At 38.6% G+C, this 15695-nt stretch overlaps 2 protein-coding genes across 3 annotated transcripts; one reads left to right on the top strand and one right to left on the bottom strand.

The window, feature by feature from the left end:
* The first annotated feature begins 387 nt into the window (after positions 1 to 387).
* Positions 388 to 6883, top strand: npy8br (neuropeptide Y receptor Y8b). Its single transcript, XM_038296615.1, has 3 exons — positions 388 to 563; positions 754 to 909; positions 3147 to 6883. The coding sequence occupies exon 3, from the start codon at positions 3283 to 3285 to the stop codon at positions 4387 to 4389; it is 1107 nt and encodes a 368-aa protein (XP_038152543.1). The 5' UTR covers positions 388 to 563; positions 754 to 909; positions 3147 to 3282; the 3' UTR covers positions 4390 to 6883.
* Positions 6884 to 14431: 7548 nt separating this feature from the next.
* LOC119790893 (progonadoliberin-1-like) lies at positions 14432 to 15402 on the bottom strand. Of its 2 annotated transcripts, none has more exons than XM_038296636.1 (4): positions 15059 to 15402; positions 14852 to 14990; positions 14683 to 14784; positions 14432 to 14573 (listed from the first exon to the last, which is right to left on the bottom strand). In XM_038296636.1, the coding sequence occupies exons 2-4, from the start codon at positions 14987 to 14989 to the stop codon at positions 14526 to 14528; spliced, it is 288 nt and encodes a 95-aa protein (XP_038152564.1). In that variant the 5' UTR covers position 14990; positions 15059 to 15402; the 3' UTR covers positions 14432 to 14525. The 2 variants fall into 2 exon arrangements, with proteins under 2 accessions (XP_038152564.1, XP_038152565.1); XM_038296637.1 differs by having other exon boundaries at positions 14683 to 14781.
* Between the last annotated feature and the right edge of the window lie 293 nt (positions 15403 to 15695).

Raw genomic sequence — 15695 nt, 5'->3', positions numbered from 1 at the left:
TTTGGAAAATATGGATGTTTTGCTCGTTAATTTCCTGTTGGAACAGTGTAGGTTGACCTTGCTGGTGCCTATCCGCTTTCATCCACCCCTCAGTGTACATTGGTTATTTCCTGGCCACCCTTTTTCTGGCTACGCCTCTGTTGGAGGGGGGTATTTAAAATATTTATAACCTATAACAGACTAAATAAGATTTTATTCAGTGCTTATGTTTATATAAATATTAGATGATGGAGTGAAGTCTCAGACTGTCCCTTCTCTCCTTTAATTAGCTTCAGGTGGGTGCACCGCACAGCTCAGACATCTCAATTTCCTTATTGGCCCCGTGTTGTGGCGCACGCGCAAGGAGCGACAGCGCCCCGCGTGTTCACGCGTTGGCGCGCGCGTGTGTGCCTTGCAGAAGTTATTATGTAAGATGTTCCCCGTCGGTAGTCTCATCCCCGCCAGAGAGAGAGGCATGATGAAGGCGCTTTAAGAGAAAGCCCAGCTCCTGTCCGGGATCCTGGCAGGACACAGACCCTCAGCTCACCTGATGCGCAACAGTCGCAGAAGAACAGGTTTCTGCGGTAAGAAAAGACAGCTAATTATAATATTAAAATTAGGGATTTTACTATTTGTCAAACTGGGATTTTTATTTTTTAAAGCAAAAAAACCTCCAGGACTCACTTTTTTCTGCTGTATATAGAGATTTACCTTGATTACCTGCAATTATTGGACTTATTCTTTTCTCTGATTTACCTGTGATTCTCCACCCAGCTCCGTAACAGTGCATGTGGCTCCTGTTCAGTTACCTGCTATCGGGTCCCTAAAGGGGAACAGACTTGCATCTCTCCTTACAGCAGCGTCCCTTACCTGCAGCTGGGCTGCGGGCAGAGACACAGCTGCAGCCGGAGTGTGGATCCAGGGAGGTGGGTAGGTCACACCTTCAGCCCCTGACACTATCTGTCCTTATTTGTTTAATTCTTTAAAAAATTTCCTTTATGCATTTAAATGAAAATTTATAAAACACATTCAACTCCATTGAGTTTCCCTCTATATTAATATTTTTCTGCAGCTTTTATTCCTTTGTAACAATTGCAATTCACTTATGTCATTAAGGGTGAAAGCTTGTAAGCTTCAAGTGATTGCTTTTGTACATTTCCTTGCATAAACTGCCTTCTCTGCCAGCAGACAAAATGCACAAAACTGCATCTCTTTAAACGTCCAAATTCTGCCATAAATAATCAGCATCAAGGCTGCAGTATGTAAGGAAGCAAAATGGTTTGACCAGGTTAAGCTGCAGGGTTGCTTTCTCTGTGTGCTTGTCATAGGAATCCTTTTCTACGATATGTAAAGTTGTTTTGTGCTTGTACTTCTTTGATGAGGAACACTCAGGCTAATCACCGCAAATGAAACAGCACATCCTAATAGGTCATTACAGCTCATAACAGAGACGGCCACAAGCCATTAATGTCCCACCTGTCAACATTTATCATTGTTAAGGAGTCGTCTGTAAAGTTAAATATGATATATCCTGCAGATATAATTCTGTTTGGATAGCCGTGTTGCAAAACTAGTATTCCGGTTGAATGGAGCCTTCGGCATATCATACCAGCTTATCAGTAACGATTTTATTGCTGTGCATGTACTCTAAGAAATATGCATGTAAATAAGGATATCCATGCAAAATATACAGATATTCTTCATCTTGGTTTAATGGAACCTCATTTCTGTGATATTTTCCAGTACATTAATTTATACTGTGGGTGCCTGTAAAGACTGCATGTGCTGTCATACACGGATGGTGGCTGTTGTGACTGGGGACTCTGTTCTTTATGGAGAGAAACAAAATAGATTCTCACCATCAAAAGGAACGAATACAGCCAATCGAAACGATTGCCAATGAAAGTGCAGTGATTATCCTCGTTATTGTAATGGAAATTTAAATCAGCGGGCTATTAAAGCAATGCTGCAAAACTCAGTATCTTTTTTTGTTTTTTGTTTTGTTTTCTTGATGATCTCCCATGAGTGCATCAGTTATTTCCATAGACTGCACTCAAGGAGAGAGAAAAATCTGTGTTCCTCCTCACAGCCTCATATTTGCATATAAACATTGTTCATTTCCATCATGAATTTCCCATTATTCTAATAGCAAATCCATTGCCTGTATGCATAAAGTGGAATTTGTCTCTAATATGCATAGAGGCAATGAGGCATTCTGCATGAGATCTTCACAGTATGATAATCTAAGGTGCATGCCAGTTTCATGGTGTTTAGACAAAATGTATCACAGGAGCCCAATGCTTTGATTTAAAACCATTCCTGTTGACAATTCAAATCAATTCAATTCAGTTTATTTATATAGCGCCAATTCACAACACGTCATCTCAAGGCACTTTACAGTTCACCAGATCATCCAGTCAGATTGATTCAGTTTTCTATCTAAGGAAAGCCAGTTAATTGCATCAACTCATTGATTTGAATGCAATCCCTCACACTAAGCATGCTTGTAGTGACAGTGGAGAGGAAAAACTACCTTTTAACAGGAGGAAATATTCAGCAGAACTAGGCTCAGTGTGAGCGGCCATCTGCTGAGGCAAACTGGGGTGCAAGGAGAAAGAAGAATAGATACAAAAAGCAACCGTAAAAGACGGCCCCATCCAGGAAACACACAGCCAGGCAGAAGAGCTCTGAGCCAGCTCCCATGTCAGAGGATGAAGAGAGCACATCCAGTTAGTCACAGCCAGAGAAACAGGACTACACCGGAAAAATAGGCCGATCTTCAACATCCATAAACAAGGTGTTGATGGCAGCAGCACGGCTGATATTTCTCTCCAGGGTGGTCTCAAAGGAACAGATGAGGTGAAGCTACTATGACAAAAAGCACAGAGAGCATAACATTAGAGATTGAATTAACAGATTCTGCAGAGTGGGATAATAGAGAAAGAATGAAACAGAATGATGAAAAAGGGGTCAGTTTCAAGGTATTGGGGGAACCAAAAAATTTAATGGTACAAGACAATAAAACTTGACCTACAGAATCAGATTTGCTTATTGAATACAGTCAAATCTTGGAATCAGCTTTCAGTAAATCAGAGTAGCTGTTCTTAATGTATTTTTGCTCCTTAGCTCTTTAAATTTGTGTCAAGTAAACTTTTCTCTCTTTTTAGGCTACAAAGAAGATAAACACGAACCTGAACCTACAAATCATGACACAATAAAATGTGTAAATAAAAGTCAAATCAAGTCTGGCAAAGTGAACTGATTTTAGTCCTTTCTCTGACGGGAGCCAAGAAACATCGGGTCATGGAGCTACAGCATAATGCCAGCCACAATCAGACCTTGTGGAAAGAGATACCGTGGGAATCCACTGAGGACTGCTCGCTCTCAGTGAGCGGGACCACTTTCCTAATCATTGCTTACAGCATAGTCATGGTTGTAGGCCTCATTGGGAACTCCTGTCTGGTGTTTGTCATCATGCGGCACAAGGAGATGCAAAATGTTACCAACATCTTCATCGTCAATCTGTCTTGTTCTGACATTCTAATGTGCATCATATGCCTGCCAGTTACTATCATCTACACACTGATGGACCAGTGGATCCTGGGAGATACCCTGTGCAAGCTGACACCCTTTATCCAGTGCATTTCAGTAACCGTTTCAATCTTCTCCCTCGTCCTCATTGCCATGGAGCGCTACCAACTCATAGTCCATCCGACGGGATGGAAACCACTGGTGAGCCAGTCCTACTTTGCGGTGGCTGTCACCTGGATCCTGGCCTGTCTTATGTCTGTGCCTTTCCTCAAGTACAGTGTGCTTACCTTGCCTTTCCAGAACCTGAGCCTCCCCATTCCTGTCAGAGACCACCTCATTTGCATGGAGCAGTGGCCATCAGTTGAGAAGCGCCGCGCGTACACCACTTCCTTACTCGTCTTCCAGTACCTGCTCCCTCTCACGCTTATCTTGGTCTGCTACCTGCACATCTACCTGCGCTTGAGAAGGAGGAAGGATATGGTTGAGCGGGGCAGGAATGCGACTCAGAAAAAGAACAAGGGCTCGACGAGGATCAACGCCATGCTGATCTCCATCGTGGTGGCGTTCGCCCTGTCCTGGCTTCCTCTAAACATCTTCAACACAGTGTTTGACTGGAACCACGAAGCCATCCCGTCTTGTGGCCAAGACGACGTCATCTTTTCTTTCTGCCACCTCACTGCCATGGTCTCCACTTGCGTCAACCCAATCATCTATGGGTTCCTAAACAGCAACTTCCAGAAGCAGCTCAAGTCCACGGTGTTGCGCTGTCGGTGCTGGGGGGCTGTGGACAGGTACGAAATCGTCCCACTCTCCACCGTCAGCACAGAGGTCACCAAAGGGTCAGTCTTCAGTAATGGATCTATCACCTTTAACTCTTAAATCGTAGGATACCATACCCGAAACTATCCCATCATTGGGTTTTTTCATTTTGACTTTGAAGAAACTTCTCTCTTCGTAAACTAAAACTATGAAACAATACTGAAAAGCAAATTGTGGACTTTTTTATGATTTAGAGAGAGTTTTCGATAAAGAGGAAGTAGATAACAAATGGGACAAAGGTTGGACAAGCTAAACTGCTGATGGACAACCGAGGACACTTGACATGGCCATATGATGTAAGGACCTACAAGTGAACAGACACCCTTTACACCCTTCGACATGTTTCTCTGTAAAAATCTAGCATCTTTTCTTATGTCTGGAGTTATCAGAGGACCTAATGTGAAATGTAAATGAGCTCAACCCCAGCGAATGCTGGGAAAAGCAAGGATATGTTGTTTTTAATTAAGTTCCTTTTTTTAATGGCGCTAATGAAAATATCAAGGGGATTGTTACCTGTTAATGATTATCAACTAATGCAGTATTAGTGCTTTAGATGTGGCTCTAGGGGCTCATTCAGTCGATTTACGGGCGCCGTCTTATACTTTTATCATTGTCTAAAATCACCGCCAGTGCTGTAACAGTGGTTCTCAGATAACCTCGGCTGGAGCTGTATACATCTCCTGCTGTCAGCCTGGTTCTGGACTCCAATCTGTATATATGTGTGGGATAGTGTCTGCCATAAAATGTGCCGTACAGCAATCGTATATCCGCTGCAATAAAACAAAATAAAAGTGACAGTAAAGGACTTTGTCAGAGCAGGTTTCTTCTGCTGTAAATATATCACATGATAGAGTTATAGTTTATGATGTGGTCTAAAGTAAAGAGCACTTTGTAGCCTAGCAAATATCTCTCAGTGACCTGTTGTTAGACACCGTGCATTTATAATCGCATTAGATCGTATATCTTTAATGATAAAACTTGTGCTGTAATATTCGGGTTAGCTCTATGTTACATTGAAACAATAAACTTCATTACACCATCTTTTAACCGGACATTCACAATTATTGCACCCATGCTTATGACTTTAAAGTGATTAAAAAAACCTCCTGGGGCTAAAATCAAATTATACTATCAAAGTTGTTTCTTAAATAAGTATATGACAAGTATTCATGAATATTTTTCCCAATTTACTGCCTTAAAATTCAATGTAGTTCATTTATGTTTTATATGATAGGCCAGAAAAAAATAAAATAGTCTAATTAAGAGGCTAAAAAAATTTACCTGAGCTACACCTCAGTCAAATTGGTTGGATAGTTCCAGTAAGTAGAATTTTTCGATTTGATTCAAATGGAAAAGGAACTTGTACTTAAGCTTTGACTAGGCCATTCTACCCCATAGATATCCCTGAATTGCGATACAGGAGTTTTGGCTGTGTCATTAGAATCATTGTCCAGCCGGACGAGGATCCAACAATCCAGTCTCCAATCTTTTACAGCCTCTACCCGGTTCTCTTCCAGGAACCCCCGTTATCTTCCCTTCCACCTGCTCCCACATGATGCTGCAGCCTATAGGAATGATATGTTCAAAGTATGAGGTTTAAGTTTTCTGCCACTGGACTTTACATATAATCCAAAATGTTCTGTTAGGGTTTCGTCTGACCAGAGCACATTCCTCCACTTTTGTGTGTCTCATATGTCCTGAGTAAGACTACAGTATTACATATAGAGACTAATACATTCTATATTATTTATATGTCATGAAGTCAACAATTCTTTCTATCGCTTTTACAGTTTATTGTTAGGTTATTTTCAGTAATCCATAAAGATTTTTTTTTCATGTCTAAGAACAAAGTGTTCATATTTTCTTGCAGTTACCTTTTTCTCCATCCATCTTCATCAAAATTTTAGAGTGAGAGTAGTGACTACTCTCACTCTAAAATTTTATATATACATACAGAAACGCAAATCTGAAAAATATAATCCATGGTGCCAGAAGACGAACAACAAATTAAATCATACAGATAAATAATAAAATATATAAAATGTTAAGCATATACCTAAATTATTCGAATGAAGTTTCCTTAAACCAAGAAAAAATTGTTTGAAAAACAACATCTAAAGTTGGAATATTAGTCTTTTTGAACTATGTAAATATATATGCAAAAGCTATATTTAAATTGCCTTAACACATAGATTTAATCTTGTTACTTATTACTTAATTCTAATAGATGTATTAAAGGATGTATTAAAGAAAATAAAATGTACAATTTAACATAAAATAGTTTTCTTTTATTATAATCAAATAATATCATTAAACAAATCTATAGAAAATTAAATACAAATAAATTTTGGTCTGGGGGAGCCTTGGTGCCCTAAGCAGCCCCTTAGCTTGTTTTCCTTTGGGCCAGCCCTGGCTTTAACCCAAACATCCATGAATTTGTTTTTAAGGAGAAAACATTTTCGACAACTGATCCAGATATATGGTTCTGGTGAGGACATTGTGTAGCCATTTGGAAATCTGTGTAGATGCAAACAACTCATAAGTGATAAAAAAATAATAATAATACAAAGTATAATTGATTAAAGGTCATTTGAGATATTGATTTGAAATTTTGAAACCTGTACATTTCCATCTGTGGATGGATTAATCGTCTTATAAATGCCATTAAGAACCTTGGAAAAAAAACATGATTTTAAAATGAATATATTTATTGCAGCCTTTTAGTTAAAACTAAAGTTAGATGGGAACATTTTAGACTTTTGGTTATATAAGCAAAGGAGAACAAAATGCATGTGTGTGTCGATGGTTTGAATAACCCTGATTAACTGTAAAAAAACATGGAGCTTGTGTATTTTTCCAACATCCTATCAGCTTCTGATTAATGGGACGTTGCTAAAGCCTAATGGAGGCCTGTGTTAGTAAAAGATATAAATCATCTTTTTGCAATATTAATATTTTAAGATATATCTGAGGTCAAGATAAGTGTGCTGTTGCTGTTTGCATTATTCAGAAGGGATGTTTGGGATGACAAACGTTTTAGACACGCATGTAAAATTGAGCGTTCTTTCTTAATGATAGATATTAAACTGCAAAAAGGGTTAGAAGATTAATCAGAACTGATAACATTTATTACAAAGATATCCCACAAGAACTGTTTTAATCCAGCTGTAGAGAAAATAAATATTGATGGAAAGAAAAGGAAATGGTTTAGCTGCCAATTATGGTTAACTTTTTTATCATTTGTGAATAAAAAGCATAACTGCAGGTTGTTTTCCAAGAGAGTTCAGTCTGTGGGAGAGATCTCATAGGTCCTTGTCAGCACAATTAACTGTATGCTTCCGCTGTCTTGGCCTGGACTGGCCTTTTGCAGACTTCTACCTCGTCTGCTCCCACATTTCAGCCCTCTCACCTGCCTCTCCATTTCAGAGCTTCACCAGAGTGAAGCAGCACTTCTTGTTTTGTGAAGAACAGAAATGCAGGAGGTGCCGCCATGCTTCAGTGGCACTTGGCAATGACTGGAACCTGAGTTATGCCATTCTGTGTTTTTAACCATTGTAGCCAGGCTCCAGGCATATTAGTGAGCTATGAAATGAAGCTCAGCTGGAGATAAACCCTTAATGAGTCCACCGGGCCAGACTCTCCTCGTCGGTGGAGCAGTTCCAGAAAGATTAGCATCTTGGCTCCCTTGCATTTTAATTTAGAGAGAGATTCTCATATAAGCAATCGCAGCAGATCACAGGAACAACATGAACTAGTTGGCTAGAGATATGCTCAAGCTGTTGTTTTGAGCATTTAAATTCTCCTTTTTTTGCCTGCTTTTCTAATCTTTTTTTTTTTTTTGCCTTTTCTATTGTAATGCAATGTCTAATGAATCCATGCAGAAACGTTGTTTTGATGTTTTCTATCATGGGAAATAGTCAAATTTAGGGTTCTTCGTTTTCCTTGGCTAATTTACGAGTCAATTAAACAAATTAGTTAAGTCATTATTTGCTTGCAGCCTATCTTTCTCAGTTATCCCTCCTCATATCAGGTGCTTCCCCTTTCTGGAGATCTATGAGAAACGGGTCAATTCAGTTGGTTGATTTTATTGTTTTATGACTTTCAATGTCATATCAGGGCAACAACCAGGCCTGGGTCAATACCTTCTCTGCTGTGTTCTTCTGATTTATTAATATGAATATTTCATCTTAGTTTTGATTTAAAAAAAAAATTGATTTATTGATTAAGGTTTGCTTAGTAAGTCTTAAAATTTTCCTCACATAAAATGGTGGACCCCAATATTGAAATTATTATTAAAGAGAACAACTGTTATTACTCCTGTAAAATTAAAGAAAAAAAGATAAATAAAAAAGATAAAGCAAAAAAGATAAAGAAAAAAGAAAGCAAAAAAATAAAGCAAGGTCCCCTTCGCTAGCTTAGTGACATGACATTAGCCAGGAAACTACTCCAGAAAATTGATATGGAGGCTTTATTTGCTTATATTCTTTGAATTTCCATCAAGCAAATTGATTGTAAATATAATGTTTAAACATAAATTAAAAACTGTCCCACACCTCGTAGAGTTCTGTTGTTAGAGCAAAGATTTAATCTTTCCATCCAGCTTTAGCTAGTTTAGCGACAAAGCTAACGCTGAAGCCAAATTGCTATGAAGCTTCTTACTAAAAATAACATAAAAAAGAATTTTATTAGCAAATAAAAAGTTCAGGTCTTTATGGAGCACATTCGTTTTTAAATTTCCGATAACAGTAAAATTTATTTCGTCAACAAATCCCACTTTTATCTGGTTCATTCAGTCAGATCATGGTTAGAATAATATGCTTACTCTGGTTGTATTGGGAGTTTATATAAACTTTACATTTTTATTAAATGAAGTTAACAAACCTTTAGTTTTTCTGAGCAAGAGTTAAAGTTTCCATCCAGCAATTTTGCTGAAGTCCAACTTTCCAGCTATAGGAGCTTTTTAACCCTCAGGCTGCTAATGATGCTCAGCACAGCTCTACATGTCAAGAGAAAAGTTTATGTCCAGCTTGTTAGAATAGAAATTTGGCTTTACAGTGACGCAGTGGGTAGCACAGCAAAAAGGTTCTGGGTTCGAGCCCCGGGTCTTTCTGCATATAGTTTGTATGTTCTCCCTGTGCATGCGTGGGTCCTCTCCAGGTACTCCTGTGTTGTCAGATGAGCATACCCGGTCAGACCAGCAAACCCATAGTCAATACTAGTGTTGCGCCAATGCCTTTTTTTTTGGCCCCAATACGATACCCGATTCCTGGCTGTGCAGTATTGGCCTATACCATACCGATATAATCTGTATTGATGTGTGTGTGTATATTTTTGAGCATGATATGTTAATGGAAACAAATATCTGTATTTTTCTCTTCTTTTTTATGCACTTCTTGTTACTGTGCACTATTTTATTTTATTTTTTTATATTTGTATCATGTTCAAAATAAATCTCATTTCATTTCATATATATGAAGAACTGCAGACTACTTGGATGTAAAATAATTGCCATCATGGCTTTGTCCAGCTGCTGCCTACCTTTGTGAAGCAGGAAAAAGACTAATACAAAGTGAATCCAGTAGAACTTTTTATTGCCTACCTGGAATGGGGGACAATTGAAGAAACTTTTGGCTCTTAAGATGGTACTCGCCAATACCGTATCGGCGAGTACCAACAAATAGGGCACGATACTGATACCCCCATTTTAGTGCTGGATCGGGGCCCCGGCCGATAATGGTACCGGTATCTTTGCAACAGTAGTCAATACCCGTTTATCCCTTTAGTTTATGCTTTAGTTTTGTACAAAAATACACTTTAAACTACCTCAACGGGCACATATCTCTTTAGTCAGGTTCAAAAAAACTATTTAATGACTTACTTTTCTGTGTTTTTTGAAGCGTATGGTGATCTGACACTTAATATTTTTTTTTTTTTTTTTGGTACATGACTAAAGGGATACACATACGTCAAAGTAGTTTAAAGTCTAATTTTCCTACAAAACTAAAGGGATACATACAAATCTGCATTTATCTTTTGCATGTGTATTGACTATGGGTATGCTGGTCTGACGGGGTATGCCCATCTGACAGAATTCAGGCTTCCTCCCACAGTCCAAAAACATCACTGTTAGGTTAATTGGTTTCTCTAAATTCTCCTTGGGTGTGAGTGTGTGTGTGAATGGTTGTTTGTCCCGTTTGTCTCTGTGTTGTCCTGCGATGGACTGGCGACCTGTCCAGGGTGGACCTGCCTCTTGCCCATTGACAGCTGGAGATGACATGTCCTGACCCCAGCAGGGATGGATGGTTTGTTAGAATAGATGAAAAAGTAAACTAACATTTCAGCAGTTTTTTTTTTATAACTTATTAAAGTCTAATTGTTATAATTAGTCTGTTTTTTAACATAAGGTAGGTAATTAACAGTAATTAAATTTTGAAAATTGGCAAGATTCTACTAAGTACATCTAATCAAACTGTTCCCACTGTGAGGCCACTTTTATGTCTTTAACTCTACCTGTTAAAGATAAAAGCTTGTCTATTTACTGCAACTCTGGTCGGTGTTGTCTCTAATTAGTTAAATGCGTCTGACTGGTCTGAGTGAGACAAATTAGAAGTAATTATTGGACTCCGTAGCTGTGGGAGCCCATGTGTGTGTATGTGTGTGTCTTCAGCTCTGATTGTTGCACATTACTTTCCTCTAAGCGATTTAATATTTCAGATTAACTGCAGGCGATGATTGCCTCTGATTAAAAACAGAAGAGTGGATTGGCACAGACTCATTGTTCATGATGGTATTGATCATATATGAATAATTTACATCCTGCTGTGCTCTTGCTTTTCCTATATGGAATGCTTGTCAGATCATTTCTAATAAAGCATAGCTACGACACTCATGTGGCGTTGGGTGTGTGTTCATCAAGAGTGGGTGCAGTCCTATCTGCAATATGAAACCAATGGAAACGGATTTCTGCATTATATGTTTGCTCGGTGACGCCTGAGTGAGAGATGGATTGAACTAAGTTGAAAAAAAATACACTTTGCATTGAAGATAAGGCTGTGCTTTGCCCATTGGCTTGTCAGCAGGATATTAAAGGGCTGGTACTGCCTGGTGAATTCACTATTATGAATAAACTTCGATCTCTCATTCAGTTTGTTTAAATTTCAAACCCTATTGGCAAACACACATGTCGCCTGCCTCGAATAATTATCATGTTGTTTATCCACTACTAATAAAACTGATTGATATTCTGCAGGGGGATAATATATGAATTTTAAAAACCGGGCAAAAGGCTTATTAACTGACTTTGAGTTCATTTGATCTTTATCGTTTAATACAATCTGCAACAGAAGTCACAAAAATACCAAAAAGAGGAAAAAAGAAAAAAAACAAGTTCTAAAGACTCTAGAATAGGAATTTTCTAGTTATATCTAGCGCCCTCTGGTGGGGGAACAGGAAGCATTACTGCCAGCTCAAAAAAGTTAAAAAACAATCCACTGGAGTTTTTTTTTTTTTTTTTTTTTTTTTTTTTTTTAAGTTTCTTGTTTTTTTAACTTAACATATTTAGTTTTTTAAATCAATATTTAGATCCAAACTAAATATCTAGTTTGGAGATAATATCTATTTGATAAAGTAAGATAGTGAAAAAATGACTTGCGGGGGGAAAAAAAAATCCACTTTTTCTTGAAACACATAAATAACCATAAATATTGCTCCTTATTTTTTCACTGATTAACTTTACAAGCGGCCCATAGTATAAAACCAAAAAAACTATTCTAAACAGAGCATGTATTCTGTATTAGTCATATTTAATGTTGGGATATGCATGTGGATAATTAGGTACTGTATCATTATTGTCACTTTATGACTAATATACTAAGAGTTAAAATGTCAGATTAGTTAGGAAGTTCCATTTGAGTGTATCACTGCTGCCCCCCTCTGATTTGGAGGGGAACTGCTTGTTGTAGGGGCGGTAATCACAATATGGGAGCAACAAATCACCTAGTGGTGGGGGGTGGGCAATGATTGGTTAAAGGTGGCCATGATCACCCCTGGACCCGCCTCTATCTTTGCCGCTGCTGTCAGCTGCGTTCATTATTTTTCTAATCACCAAACATAATTGTGTGCAACTTTGTTCCAGTGTAAACAAAATACAGCTGCCTTCTGAAGGCTGGGAGGTTTATTAGAGAAGACCAGAGGGATAAAGGCTCATGTAGACCAAAGAACAAAGCTGACAGGTCTGGGATAATAAGGTGGGGTTCTTTAAAGCAATAACAGGCCATAAATATTAACCCAAGCTTTAAACGTCTCACAGAGCTCTGTTCTATGCATCACCTGAATCCCATTTTGCCATCGACTTAAACCGAGAGGCTTTGAAAAGGAGAGCATTAATAAAAGAAGCAGCCAATAAGCCACAGCTTAGGGAGGATGTGTTGGTTAGAGATCAAATAATTATAAAGTCTGCAGTTCTGGCCTTCATGGGAGGGCCTCAAGCATGAAATGTCACAGCCATGAAGAAGAAACAGCAGGACGATTATCTCATTTAGTATTGAAGGGAACAAGGTGGTAAAAGATACATGACAGGAATCAAAGATTCATTTAAATATACAGCCAGAGCTACAACACAGTGGTTATAGAATGTCCTAGTCAAAGGCCACACACAGTTTATAATTTGTGGTGTAGATGCTTTCTGTCTGATCTGAATAATCTGGAGTTCTAAAAAACAGAAAATTAAAAACAATCCACTGGACTTGGTTTCCAGGTATTTAGACGTTTCGCTTCCCACCCAGGAAGCTTTTTCAATTCAAAATGTCAGAAATAGCGTTGAGTTCGAGATTTTATACAGTTTTCCAACAAAGGCTTGTTTTTGTTTTGAAAACATGCAAATTGGAACAGACGAAGGGGTCCACCCCTTTGGAATGGAGGTCGTTTGGCTTCTTTGTTAGAGTGCAGTACCTCATACCCATCCAAGGCTACGTTCACACTGCAGCCTTAATGCTTAATTACGATTCTTTTGTGAAATCAGATTTCTTTTGCGTTGCAGTTCACATTTCCAAATATATGCGACTTGTATGTAATCTCCTGTGTGAACTACATTCATACAAAGCAAGTAGAGGAAGCAATGATGTCACAAGCAAGTGTGCTTTGTGTTTACGGAAGTAAACATGGATGGTAGTGCTGAGGAGCATCTAGCAATCTTTCCCAACCTTAAAAACTGTTCAAGATGCCTTCCACATTATCGTCTGCCATTGTTATTTTTCTTTCCACTTCTGTGTAGCAAGATGCAGAATAGCGACCTATGTCTGGTATTAAAGGCGTACAGGTCGGATAGATGCGACCTGGCCATTCAGACACAGGTTGCATTTGAAACGACCAGACTTTTGTTGGATTCAGGACCACAGAGCCAAGTGGCCTGGGTCACATTGGAAAAAAATTGGATCTGTGTTGTTCAGACTGCCATGAAAAGATGAGATACAGGTCGCATATGAGCATACAAATCGGATTTGGGTCACTTCAGGCTGCAGTGTGAACGTAGCCTAAACGGCAGATTATACTTCTGCAACCGCACACATCAAATGTTGTAGTTTTAAAAGACTACATAATGGCTTCCACTTTTAATAACAATTGTGCGTTAATTTGTGAGGACCTAGCTTAATTAGAGGCTACATCGTGGAAATGTTTTTTAGGTCCATGATGTCAGTTCCTTTAACTCATAAATGCTGGAAGGGGAAAAAACATTTTTCTCAGATTGTGTTCTAAAGTTATTTTTCATATCAAAGCTTACATCTGTTAAGCATAAAGTATCACACCTTCTGGATGATGAAACTGCTCCAGATAAAAACAAAACAGATGAGCAAACTGACGAAGCCAGGAAACAGTCTGGATCCCAATCCATTTCAAAATGTACAGTGGGAACAGAGACAAATATCACAAGGCGAGAAGCCATTCCAAAAAAAGCTGATCCCGTTCAAGAATGTTGCAACTCTTTCATTACTTAAATGCTTCAAAGAGTTTAAGCAATCCTAAAAGGCAAAGTAGGAGGTGTTTTGATTTATGATGCAATATTTCTTCCTCGTTTTGCAAAAGAAAATAAGAAAAACAGATTGAAGCAAAAGATTCTATAGTTTTTATTCAGAATTTTTGGGGAAAAAAGGCAAATATGCAGCAACTCCTACATCTATAACATATCATTGCATAAGACATCACTGTTTGAATGCCTGATGTCTGCGTTCCCCCTCAGGTACCCTCGCCTGAAAGAAGAGAAAAAAAAATATGAGGATTTTGATGATGTTTATCACCATTATCTAACTTTTTCCACATTTCACCATCACTAACAGGGATAATTCATGCAGATCTTACAAGAAGGCCCCTCATTCTGTAGAATTTGGCAAACGGTGACTCCTCTGCACAGCCCAGAACACTGCAGGGTGCCTCTGCATTCGCCAAACCTTCAAATATCTGCTACAGGAGAAATGATACATGGAGAACGTCTGCCAGAGCGATTATAAAGAAATGCTCAGCTGCTTACGCTGTCCAGCATGTCTGGAAAGCCATCCGATTCCCTCTTTCCTCCTGGGCTCAGACCAAACGACCAGTGCTGACAGCTGGCCAGCGACAGAACCGTCCCCAGCAGGAGAAGCCGGAGCGTCAGCGTTTTAGCAGCCATTCTGATGGACAAACAAAAGTTTTTACTCGACACAAACACTTCATTTGACGTTTCTTTAATTTGTCATACCTGTTGTTCACAGGAGCTCCTCCAACCTGCCCTGTTGAGCTTTGGGAGTCATGCAAACACTGAGGATTTATATAAGGCTCTACTGCTTTGTTTCCTCCATCACTTCACTGCAGGGGGGAGGCTGCAAAGAGGGAACAAAGTGGCAACCCACAGAGCTATTTAAAAGATTACACTACGTGTTTGACTTATGTGTGCAGTTCATTAAAAATAGCAAGTTGCAAAGAGTGACAAACAGGAAGCTCTTTGCTGATTCACTGGTTGGTTGAGTGCCAGATTTCACCTTTAGTCCTTTTTCTTTACAAATACTGTGTTTGTTTTTTGTGTCTTTGGTTGACCTTTGAATTGAATGAAACTGTCTACAACAATTAAAAAGTGTGGGTGCGTAGGTTATGGAGTGACATTTGTCCCAATATTGTTGCAAAGAATGGACATCAAAATAATAAATGCAATCCGGAAATTAAACTTTGAAAAAGAAAAGGTTTTAATATATATTTTTTAAATATAATATCATGTTTTTCCTTTTTTTAAATATTTTATTTGTTAAAAGTCCATCTGTTTGTTTAGGACCACATTACCCATGATGCATCTGTTCATTTTTTAGTTGCAATTTCACTTAGCTCAGCAAATTGTTTTTTCT

This window comes from Cyprinodon tularosa, unplaced genomic scaffold (assembly GCF_016077235.1).
Source record: "Cyprinodon tularosa strain WSP-4 unplaced genomic scaffold, ASM1607723v1 ctg373, whole genome shotgun sequence".
Classification (NCBI taxonomy): domain Eukaryota; kingdom Metazoa; phylum Chordata; class Actinopteri; order Cyprinodontiformes; family Cyprinodontidae; genus Cyprinodon; species Cyprinodon tularosa.
Note: the sequence above shows the minus strand (reverse complement) of the source record. Positions and strands in the feature narration are given on the sequence as shown.